Genomic DNA, 13,226 nt, shown 5'->3' with positions numbered 1-13,226 from the left:
AGTCAACGACAAGTCCTTTTATATCAAATAACCTGTTGTCTCTTTGCATCTACCCTACGTCAAATTGATACCAAAGATGATAGAAGGTGTGGACTGTAAAATAAAATATTATACCCTTCGGCCACAGCATTATAAGATATCGTCGCCTAGGAATTCCACAAAGGAATATAGATAATTTATCAAACAAGATGTCTGATGTCAACAGGAATCACGCATGTTGTCCACGTGAGCAAATTGAGGGTTAATAATCTTGCCCAAGGAAAAATAAACGAAAGTGCCTGAAGCAGAGCTCGAACCCAGGACCTTCCGGGTCACAGTGCAATGCCTTAACCATTGGGTCACTTCTCAGTGCAATGCCTTAACCATTGGGTCACTTCTCAGTGCAATGCCTTAACCATTGGGTCACTTCTCAGTGCAATGCCTTAACCATTGGGTCACTTCTCAGTGCAATGCCTTAACCATTGGGTCACTTCTCAGTGCAATGCCTTAACCATTGGGTCACTTCTCAGTGCAATGCCTTAACCATTGGGTCACTTCTGCTGTGGGCTGTAAAAAAGTAATAAAACAAAAATGAATAGAACAGCTTCAAAAAAGAACAAAATACCAAACACGGAACGTTTTGGGCTCAAAACCCTTCTTCAGCCATAAAAAAAAACCCAATGAAAGTGTAAATAGAATGGTAAAAAACCAGACGAACTGTGGAAACGTCCCGTGTTTGGTCATTTCTTTTTGAAGCTGTTATTTTCATTCTTGTTTATTCCTTTTTGCATCTTACCCAATGGGATGAATGACAGACACGATGTCGTCTGTGACTGAGACTGTGCTTGTCTCAATGTCAAACTGGAAGTCACCATCACCATCACAACTTTCAGTGACTAAATTCTTGTCATCAACACCATCAGAGATTACATAATCACCAGATATTAAGTCTACATACGAGTTTTGCGCACCATATTTTATTTAATTGATGACATCAGAGGTCTAAAATGTCCAAAATTAAATAAAGCACGGTGCACATAGCTCATATGTAAGACTTCAGAGTTTTGATCCACCGATCATGAAAATAGACTTCAGAGTTTTGATCCACCGATCATGAAAATAGACTTCAGAGTTTTGATCCACCGATCATGAAAATAGACTTCAGAGTTTTGATCCACCGATCATGAAAATAGACTTCAGAGTTTTGATCCACCGATCATGAAAATAGACTTCAGAAGGTTGATCCACCGATCATGAAAATAGACTTCAGAGTTTTGATCCACATCATGAAATAGACTTCAGAAGGTTGATCCACCATCATAAAATGACTTCAGAGTTTGGATCCAAACCGTAATGAAATCTTCTGAACATTATAGCAATTTTCGGTCATTTCAAGATTTTGATCCACGACTCATGAAATAGACATTCAGAAGGTTGATCTTAAACCATCTAATGTAAAATTTGGGGTTTGTAAAGTGTTCGGTTCTCAACTTGAATTGAAATTGTTACATTATAGCAGATTTTCGGTCAATTCGAGGTATTTAACATATCAAAAGAATCAGGAAATATCAAGGTAAATTGATTTTAAAACTTTTAAATTGTAAAAATCGATACTGAGAATGTGGTTGGATGGCTACTAAAAATGATGTGAGAATGTGGTTGGATGGCTACTAAAAATGATGTGAGAATGTGGTTGGATGGCTATTAAAAATGAGGTGAGAATGTGGTTGGATGGCTACTAAAAATGATGTGAGAATGTGGTTGGATGGCTACTAAAAATGATATGAGAATGTGGCTGGATGGCTACTAAAAATGATATGAGAATGTGGTTGGATGGCTATTAAAAATGATATGAGAATGTGGCTGGATGGCTACTAAAAATGATATGAGAATGTGGTTGGATGGCTACTAAAAATGATGTGAGAATGTGGTTGGATGGCTACTAAAAATGATGTAGAATGTGGCTGGATGGCTATTAAAAATGATGTGAGAATGTGGTTGGATGGCTACTAAAAATGATGTGAGAATGTGGTTGGATGGCTACTAAAAATGATGTGAGAATGTGGTTGGATGGCTACTAAAAATGATATGAGAATGTGGTTGGATGGCTACTAAAAACAAGGTGAGAATGTGGTTGGATGGGTACAAAAAATGATATGAGAATGTGGTTGGATGGCTACTAAAAACAAGGTGAGAATGTGGTTGGATGGCTACTAAAAATGATGTGAGAATGTGGTTGGATGGCTACTAAAAATGATGTGAGAATGTGGTTGGATGGCAATTAAAAACAAGGTGAGAATGTGGTTGGATGGCTACTAAAAATGATGTGAGAATGTGGTTGGATGGCTACTAAAAACAAGGTGAGAATGTGGTTGGATGGCTACTAAAAATGATGTGAGAATGTGGTTGGATGGCTACTAAAATGATGTGAGAATGTGGTTGGATGGCTACTAAAAATGATGTGAGAATGTGGTTGGATGGCTACTAAAAATGATATGAGAATGTGGTTGGATGGCTACTAAAAATGATGTGAGAATGTGGTTGGATGGCTACTAAAAATGATGTGAGAATGTGGTTGGATGGCTACTAAAAATGATATGAGAATGTGGTTGGATGGCTACTAAAAACAAGGTGAGAATGTGGTTGGATGGCTACTAAAAATGATATGAGAATGTGGCTGGATGGCTACTAAAAATGATGTGAGAATGTGGTTGGATGGCTACTAAAAACAAGGTGAGAATGTGGTTGGATGGCTACTAAAAATGATGTGAGAATGTGGTTGGATGGGTACTAAAAATGATGTGAGAATGTGGTTGGATGGCTACTAAAAATGATGTGAGACTGTGGTTGGATGGCTATTAAAAATGATGTGAGAATGTTGTTGGATGGCTACTAAAAATGATGTGAGAATGTGGTTGGATGGCTACTAAAAATGATATGAGAATGTGGTTGGATGGCTACTAAAAATGATATGAGAATGTGGTTGGGTGGCTACTAAAAACGATATGAGAATGTGGTTGGATGGCTACTAAAAACAAGGTGAGAATGTGGTTGGATGGCTACTAAAAACAAGGTGAGAATGTGGTTGGATGGCTACTAAAAATGATGTGAGAATGTGGTTGGATGGCTACTAAAAATGATGTGAGAATGTGGTTGGATGGCAATTTTTTTTAAATGATGCGCTTGTATCTCAAAAACTAGCATGCTTGACATCTGACAGAGTTTTGTGAGATCACCAGATGTGTGAATGGAACGAAATTGACGTAACTCAGCTATTTATTACTGCTTTTTAAATGACAAGTTCTCACAAAATTCTATCAATTCGATTATAAATGTTTAAGGTTATACATGGCTTTCTATGTTGGTTCATTATACTCAGCTGGCAGATGTTATGAGTATTTTAGCTATATGAACAGCATGAATAAATTAAACCCCAAACTCCACGATAGCCCTAGACACACTCACCTCCTCATTGCCCATCAAGAATTTGGCCTGACAGTTGACTAGAACCTTCTCAACAATCTCCACATGGGCCGTCTGCTCGGCCAAGGTCACATTCAACTGGATATTTTCTGTCTCCAGCTGTTTACGACTGGCCATGAGTTCTTGGTCTGGAGATAAAACAATAAACTGAGTTAGTCATTGGTGCAACCCTTCAATGGTGACTGCCTGATATTCTGGTCTGACACACAAATAAATAAATATATAAATAAAATTCCCTTTATTCATCCCCATGGGGAAATTTGTATTAGGGTCTTTTCCAAGGGAAGACTGGAATAACCCAGGCATCAGCCGCAGTGCAATGCATAAATTGAGCTAGGGTAGGTGACTGGATCAGGGCCACACAGCACAGACCATACCGAGTGGGTTCGGTGTTGTGTACATGTGGATGCCTAGAGTAGATGAAGGAACACGTCCTTCAAGAATGTCCAGACGGGTCCAGCTGTACTCAGTCTGCTCCCCAGATGCTGTGTGGAGTGGGTTCGGTGTTGGAACGACGAGCTTTGATGATGATTTCAATTCTACAATCACTTTGAGGTTACGATTCATTCCGACATTTTATACCCGTTTGAGACAGTGGGCAAAAAATATTTTTAAAATTTTAAAAAGTCAAAAGTATGGAAGAAACAAACAAAAAGTGATCTCCCTCAAAAATAACAAGTTTCTGAATAGAAAAATTTCCGATTAACTTGGAATGAGGGTGAGATTTCAATAGAAATTGTTAAAGATTTCATCACATATGGATCAAAATAAAACCTGAACTGAATGGTTTGTAACATTTCTATCTGTAAATTCAACTGAAAATCTACCCCGTTTCATTTTTTAAAGGCTATAAATTATTTTCTTTGAGTTTGTCTTTTTTCCTTCTTTCTGTTTCTTTTAGTTTGCCTTTATTTTTTGTTTGTTCCCTTTTTTTTTTGGGGGGGGGGGGGGGGGTATGTGGTGGGAAGGAGAGAGAGAAAGCATCTTTCTTTTTATTTTATCAACTAAATCAAGGTCAAAAAATCTCTTACTCTGAGATAGTAATCTTGTGATGATAGATTCTTTCTCCAATAGTCTGGACCTCAGATCTGAGTCAGTAAGGGAAGCCACGTTGGAAATGTCGGAGTCTGAGGAGATAGAAAAATAAAATGTGGGCAGATTATGTGGGGCGTCATGGAAACAAATTTTTACCACTACCATAACAAATACCACCAATATCACCACTATAACAATCACCACTAGCACTACCACAACAAACACCACCAATATTATCTCCATAACCATCGACACTACCACTACCACCACCACCACAACAAATATCGTCAATATTACCACTAAAACAATCAACACTAGCACTACCAGTACCACAACAAACACCATCAATATTACCACTACCACCATCAATACTAAGACTACCACCACCACAGCAAATACCATCAATATTACCACTACCACCATCAATAATAACACTACCACTACCACAACAAACACCATCAATATTACCACTGCCACCATCAATAATAACACTACCACTACCACAACAAACACCATCAATACTACCACTGCCACCATCAATGCTACCACTACTACTATAACAACAAACACCATCAATATTACCTCTACCACCAACAACATTAGCACTATCACCACAAAACACCATCAACATTACCACCAAAACCATCGACATTACCACAACCACAACAAACATCATCTATAAGAACTACCAATACAACCACTATCAAAAGCATCAATACCAACACCACCAATATCACATGCACCAGCACCATCACAATTAATATATCACATGCACCATATCAGTATCATTATCACAGAAATAACCAGAATCCTCAATATACCACTGTTGGGTAGCTGGGGAGAAGGGGGGGGGGGGGGGGGGGGGGGGGTTAAGTCAATTTATTAGTGTTATGTACCACCTCCTACCCCCCCCCCCCCCCCAATTCCCTGTAAAGACATTAAAAAAAAAAAACATCTTGACCAGCCACACAAAGACAGATTGCCAGATTGACGACTGTCCACCCATCACATCATCACCCCGCCACTGTCCAGTCGCCATTCGTTCCAGCTGGTTGACTTGAGATTGGCTGCATTCCAGTCATACCAACCAATCAGGGTTGTCAACTTGGTGTTTTTAATGCCAAAGTTAAAAAAAACTTGGCAACTTGGCAACTGTTTTGTTGCTTTGTTGTTTTTTATTTTATGCTATTTTAGTTATTTTTTATTTTATTTTTTTTTTTGGGGGGGGGGGGGGGGGGGGGGGGGGGAATGGCTGTTTTGTTTTTTCTTTTGTTTTGATTTTTTTTGGGGTTTTTTTTTTTTTTTTAAATATTATATTTAAGGTCGTTTGGTGTAGAGAAATAGGGTTTGGCATGTAGACATACTTTGGGGGTTTTAACCAACAAATCACACTTGATTTACCAAGCCTGTTTAAAGGGCAAATTAACACAAATTTCACAAAATATACAAATGTTGCCCCTTAAAATCGCAAGACGAGATGAACGTTTGATGAAATCAAAACACCCATGGCAACGGAACAGGATATTCAAGATTAAGATAGAATTCCTCTTCTATGTGCATTTTAGAAAGCAAAATTATTCAAGGAAAAGTTTGGCATTTTCCAGGGTATTTTGTCATTTTTGGGAACACAAATCTGACGAGCCAGCAGTGAGTGCCACATTCTAGTCAACAACCCCAGCAGAGGTCAAATATCCACGACGGACTAACAAACAATAGTGAGTCACACCAATGAAAAAGGAGCCACATATAATTGGAGAGGGCCACATTCCAGTCAACAACCTATGACAGACTAACAAACAATAGTGAGTCACACCAATGAAAAAGGAGCCACATATAATTGGAGAGTGCCACATTCCAGTCAACAACCTATGACAGACTAACAAACAATAGTTAGTCACACCAATGAAAAAGGAGCCACATATAATTGGAGAGGGCCACATTCCAGTCAACAACCTATGACAGACTAACAAACAATAGTGAGTCACACCAATGAAAAAGGAGCCACATATAATTGGAGAGTGCCACATTCCAGTCAACAACCTATGACAGACTAACAAACAATAGTTAGTCACACCAATGAAAAAGGAGCCACATATAATTGGAGAGTGCCATATTCCAGTCAACAACCTATGACAGACTAACAAACAATAGTGAGTCACACCAATGAAAAAGGAGCCACATATAATTGGAGAGGGCCACATTCCAGTCAACAACCTATGACAGACTAACAAACAATAGTTAGTCACACCAATGAAAAAGGAGCCACATATAATTGGAGAGGGCCACATTCCAGTCAACAACCTATGACAGACTAACAAACAATAGTGAGTCACACCAATGAAAAAGGAGCCACATATAATTGGAGAGGGCCACATTCCAGTCAACAACCTATGACAGACTAACAAACAATAGTTAGTCACACCAATGAAAAAGGAGCCACATATAATTGGAGAGGGCCACATTCCAGTCAACAACCTATGACAGACTAACAAACAATAGTTAGTCACACCAATGAAAAAGGAGCCACATATAATTGGAGAGGGCCACATTCCAGTCAACAACCTATGACAGACTAACAAACAATAGTTATCACACCAATGAAAAAGGAGCCACATATAATTGGAGAGGGCCACATTCCAGTCAACAACCTATGACAGACTAACAAACAATAGTTAGTCACACCAATGAAAAAGGAGCCACATATAATTGGAGAGGGCCACATTCCAGTCAGCAACCTATTACAGACTAACAAACAATAGTTAGTCACACCAATGAAAAAGGAGCCACATATAATTGGAGAGTGCCACATTCCAGTCAACAACCTATGACAGACTAACAAACAATAGTTAGTCACACCAATGAAAAAGGAGCCACATATAATTGGAGAGGGCCACATTCCAGTCAACAACCTATGACAGACTAACAAACAATAGTTATCACACCAATGAAAAAGGAGCCACATATAATTGGAGAGGGCCACATTCCAGTCAACAACTATGACAGACTAACAAACAATAGTTAGTCACACCAATGAAAAAGGAGCCACAATATAATTGGAGAGGCCACATTCCAGTCAACAACCTATGACAGACTAACAAAACAATAGTTAGTCACACCAATGAAAAAGGAGCCACATATAATTGGAGAGGGGCCACATTCCAGTCAACAACCTATGACAGACTAACAAACAATAGTTATCACACCAATGAAAAAGGAGCCACATATAATTGGAGAGGCCACATTCCAGTCAACAACCTATGACAGACTAACAAACAATAGTTAGTCACACCAATGAAAAAGGAGCCACATTATAATTGGAGAGGGCCACATTCCAGTCAACAACCTATGACAGACTAACAAACAATAGTTAGTCACACCAATGAAAAAGGAGCCACATATAATTGGAGAGGGCCACATTCCAGTCAACAACCTATTACAGACTAACAAACAATAGTTAGTCACACCAATGAAAAAGGAGCCACATATAATTGGAGAGGGCCACATTCCAGTCAACAACCTATGACAGACTAACAAAACAATAGTTAGTCACACCAATGAAAAAGGAGCCACATATAATTGGAGAGGGCCACATTCCAGTCAACAACCTATGACAGACTAACAAACAATAGTTAGTCACACCAATGAAAAAGGAGCCACATATAATTGGAGAGGGCCACATTCCAGTCAACAACCTATGACAGACTAACAAACATAGTTAGTCACACCAATGAAAAAGGAGCCACATATAATTGGAGAGGGCCACATTCCAGTCAACAAACCTATGACAGACTAACAAACAATAGTTAGTCACACAATGAAAAAGGAGCCACATATAATTGGAGAGGGCCACATTCCAGTCAACAACCTATTACAGACTAACAAACAATAGTTAGTCACACCAATGAAAAAGGAGCCACATATAATTGGAGAGGGCCACATTCCAGTCAACAACCTATGACAGACTAACAAACAATAGTTAGTCACACCAATGAAAAAGGAGCCACATATAATTGGAGAGGGCCACATTCCAGTCAACAACCTATACAGACTAACAAACAATAGTTATCACACCAATGAAAAGGAGCCACATATAATTGGAGAGTGCCACATTCCAGTCAACAACCTATGACAGACTAACAAACAATAGTTAGTCACACCAATGAAAAAGGAGCCACATATAATTGGAGAGGGCCACATTCCAGTCAACAACCTATGACAGACTAACAAACAATAGTTAGTCACACCAATGAAAAAGGAGCCACATATAATTGGAGAGGGCCACATTCCAGTCAACAACCTATTACAGACTAACAAACAATAGTTAGTCACACCAATGAAAAAGGAGCCACATATAATTGGAGAGGGCCACATTCCAGTCAACAACCTATGACAGACTAACAAACAATAGTTAGTCACACCAATGAAAAAGGAGCCACATATAATTGGAGAGTGCCACATTCCAGTCAACAACCTATGACAGACTAACAAACAATAGTTATCACACCAATGAAAAAGGAGCCACATATAATTGGAGAGTGCCACATTCCAGTCAACAACCTATGACAGACTAAACAAACAATAGTTAGTCACACCAATGAAAAAGGAGCCACATATAATTGGAGAGGGCCACATTCCAGTCAACAACCTATGACAGACTAACAAACAATAGTTGAGTCACACCAATGAAAAAGGAGCCACATATAATTGGAGAGGGCCACATTCCAGTCAACAACCTATGACAGACTAACAAACAATAGTTATCACACCAATGAAAAAGGAGCCACATATAATTGGAGAGTGCCACATTCCAGTCAACAACCTATGACAGACTAACAAACAATAGTTAGTCACACCAATGAAAAAGGAGCCACATATAATTGGAGAGGCCACATTCCAGTCAACAACCTATGACAGACTAACAAACAATAGTTAGTCACACCAATGAAAAAGGAGCCACATATAATTGGAGAGGGCCACATTCCAGTCAACAACCTATTACAGACTAACAAACAATAGTAGTCACACCAATGAAAAAGGAGCCACATATAATTGGAGAGGGCCACATTCCAGTCAACAACCTATGACAGACTAACAAACAATAGTTAGTCACACCAATGAAAAAGGAGCCACATATAATTGGAGAGGGCCACATTCCAGTCAACAACCTATACAGACTAACAAACAATAGTTATCACACCAATGAAAAAGGAGCCACATATAATTGGAGAGGGCCACATTCCAGTCAACAACCTATGACAGACTAACAAACAATAGTGAGTCTCACCAATGAAAAAGGAGCCACATATAATTGGAGAGGGCCACATTCCAGTCAACAACCTATGACAGACTAACAAACAATAGTTAGTCACACCAATGAAAAAGGAGCCACATATAATTGGAGAGTGCCATATTCCAGTCAACAACCTATGACAGACTAACAAACAATAGTTAGTCACACCAATGAAAAAGGAGCCACATATAATTGGAGAGGGCCACATTCCAGTCAACAACCTATGACAGACTAACAAACAATAGTTAGTCACACCAATGAAAAAGGAGCCACATATAATTGGAGAGGGCCACATTCCAGTCAACAACCTATGACAGACTAACAAACAATAGTTAGTCACACCAATGAAAAAGGAGCCACATATAATTGGAGAGGGCCACATTCCAGTCAACAACCTATGACAGACTAACAAACAATAGTTAGTCACACCAATGAAAAAGGAGCCACATATAATTGGAGAGGGCCACATTCCAGTCAACAACCTATTACAGACTAACAAACAATAGTTATCACACCAATGAAAAAGGAGCCACATATAATTGGAGAGGGCCACATTCCAGTCAACAACCTATGACAGACTAACAAACAATAGTTAGTCACACCAATGAAAAAGGAGCCCACATTCAATGAAGGCACATCCAGTCAACAACTATTAGTCAACAAAAAAGTTAGTCACCATGAAAAAGGAGCCACATTAATTGAAGGCAACATCCATCACAACTAAACAACTAACAAACAATGATCCAACCAAGTGACAATAATGAGCACATAAATTGGAGATCCAATCAGTCAACAACCTATGACAACTAACAAACATAGTTATCACACCAATGAATAAAGGAGCCACATAAATTGGAGGTCAACATTCCAGTCAAACAACCTATGACAGACTAAAAACAATAGTTTAGTCACACCATAAAGGACCACATATAATTGGAGAGGGCACATTCCAGTCAACAACTATGACAGGACCAACAAACATTAGTTAGTCACACCAATGAAAAGAGCCAACAAATGGAGAGGGCCACATTCCAGCAGCAACTAAAAGACAACAACAATATTAGTCACACCAATGAAACAAAGAGCCACATAAATTGGAGAGTGCCACATTCCAGTCAAAAGACCTATACAGACTAACAAACAATAGTAGTCACACCAATGAAAAGGAGCCAATATAATTGGAGAGGCCACATCCATCAATACTAGGACAGATACAAACAATATTATCACACCAATGAAAAAGGAGCCACATAATAATTGGAGAGGGCCACATTCCATCAGCAACTTATCAACAAACCATAGTTAGTCACAACCAATGAAAAAGGAGCCACTATAATTGGAGAGGGCCACATTCCAGTCAACAACCTATGACAGACTAACAAACAATATTACACAGAACCAATGAAAAAGGAGCCACATATAATGGAAGGGACCAATCCAGTCAACAAACCAATGACAGCAACAAACAATAGTTACACACAGATGAAAAAGGAGCCACATATAATTGGAGAGGGCCACATTCCAGTCACAACCTATGACAGACAAACAAACAATAGTGAGTCACACCAATGAAAAAGGAGCCACATATAATTGGAGAGGGCCACATTCCAGTCAACAAACCTATGACAGACTAACAAACAATAGTGAGTCACACCAATGAAAAAGGAGCCACATATAATTGGAGAGGGCCACATTCCAGTCAACAACCTATTACAGACTAACAAACAATAGTTAGTACACCAATGAAAAAGGAGCCACATATAATTGGAGAGGGCCACATTCCAGTCAACAACCTATGACAGACTAACAAACAATAGTTAGTCACACCAATGAAAAAGGAGCCACATATAATTGGAGAGGGCCACATTCCAGTCAACAACCTATTACAGACTAACAAACAATAGTTAGTCACACCAATGAAAAAGGAGCCACATATAATTGGAGAGGGCCACATTCCAGTCAACAACCTATGACAGACTAACAAACACTAGTTAGTCACACCAATGAAAAAGGAGCCACATATAATTGGAGAGTGCCACATTCCAGTCAACAACCTATGACAGACTAACAAACAATAGTTATCACACCAATGAAAAAGGAGCCACATATAATTGGAGAGTGCCACAATTCCAGTCAACAACCTATGACAGACAAACAAACAATAGTTAGTCACACCAAGAAAAAGGAGCCACATATAATTGGAGAGGGCCACATTCCAGTCAACAACCTATGACAGACTAACAAACAATAGTGAGTCACACCAATGAAAAAAGGAGCCACAATATAATTGGAGAGGCCACATTCCAGTCAACAACCTATACAGACTAACAAACAATAGTTATCACACCAATGAAAAAAGAGCCAACATATAAATTGGAGAGTGCCACATTCCAGTCAACAACCTAGACAGACTAACAAACAATAGTTATCACACCAATGAAAAAGGACCACAATATAATTGGAGAGTGCAACATTCCAGTCAACAACCTATGACAGACTAACAAACAATAGTTAGTCACACCAATGAAAAAGGAGCCACATATAATTGGAGAGTGCAACATTCCAGTCAACAACCTATGACAGACAAACAAACAATAGTTATCACACCAATGAAAAAGGAGCCACATATAATTGGAGAGTGCCACATTCCAGTCAACAACCTATGACAGACTAACAAACAATAGTTAGTCACACCAATGAAAAAGGAGCCACATATAATTGGAGAGTGCCACATTCCAGTCAACAACCTATGACAGACTAACAAACAATAGTTAGTCACACCAATGAAAAAGGAGCCACATATAATTGGAGAGGGCCATATTCCAGTCAACAACCTATGACAGACTAACAAACAATAGTTAGTCACACCAATGAAAAAGGAGCCACATATAATTGGAGAGGGCCACATTCCAGTCAACAACCTATTACAGACTAACAAACAATAGTGAGTCACACCAATGAAAAAGGAGCCACATATAATTGGAGAGGGCCACATTCCAGTCAACAACCTATGACAGACTAACAAACAATAGTTATCACACCAATGAAAAAGGAGCCACATATAATTGGAGAGTGCCACATTCCAGTCAACAACCTATGACAGACTAACAAACAATAGTTATCACACCAATGAAAAAGGAGCCACATATAATTGGAGAGGGCCACATTCCAGTCAACAACCTATGACAGACTAACAAACAATAGTTATCACACCAATGAAAAAGGAGCCACATATAATTGGAGAGGGCCACATTCCAGTCAACAACCTATGACAGACTAACAAACAATAGTTATCACACCAATGAAAAAGGAGCCACATATAATTGGAGAGGGCACTACCCTGGAATAATCTGTATAGATAAATAGATGAAAACCAAGACTAAAATATCAAAACAAGAAACTTCTCCTCCCTTATGTGGGTTCTCAATGTCAGATCGAT

At 39.0% G+C, this 13,226-nt stretch overlaps 1 protein-coding gene across 3 annotated transcripts in view; it reads right to left on the bottom strand.

Annotated features, from left to right (window-relative positions):
* LOC144955884 (uncharacterized) overlaps positions 1-13,226 on the bottom strand; it is a 66,556-nt gene that overhangs the window by 37,252 nt on the left and 16,078 nt on the right. For all 3 annotated transcript variants that reach the window (XM_078886138.1, XM_078886140.1, XM_078886139.1), the window contains 2 exons: positions 4,494-4,589; positions 3,445-3,590 (listed from right to left, as the gene is read on the bottom strand). In XM_078886138.1, the coding sequence (XP_078742264.1) occupies positions 3,445-3,590; positions 4,494-4,589 (242 nt within the window). The remainder of the gene's footprint in view (positions 1-3,444; positions 3,591-4,493; positions 4,590-13,226) is intronic.

Source organism: Berghia stephanieae, chromosome 10, assembly GCF_034508935.2.
Source record: "Berghia stephanieae isolate SIO BIC M18660-M18661 chromosome 10, UCSD_Bste_1.3, whole genome shotgun sequence".
Taxonomy (NCBI): Eukaryota; Metazoa; Mollusca; class Gastropoda; order Nudibranchia; family Aeolidiidae; genus Berghia; species Berghia stephanieae.
The sequence above is the reverse complement of the archived record's forward strand: the minus strand, read 5'-3'. Positions and strand labels throughout refer to the sequence as shown.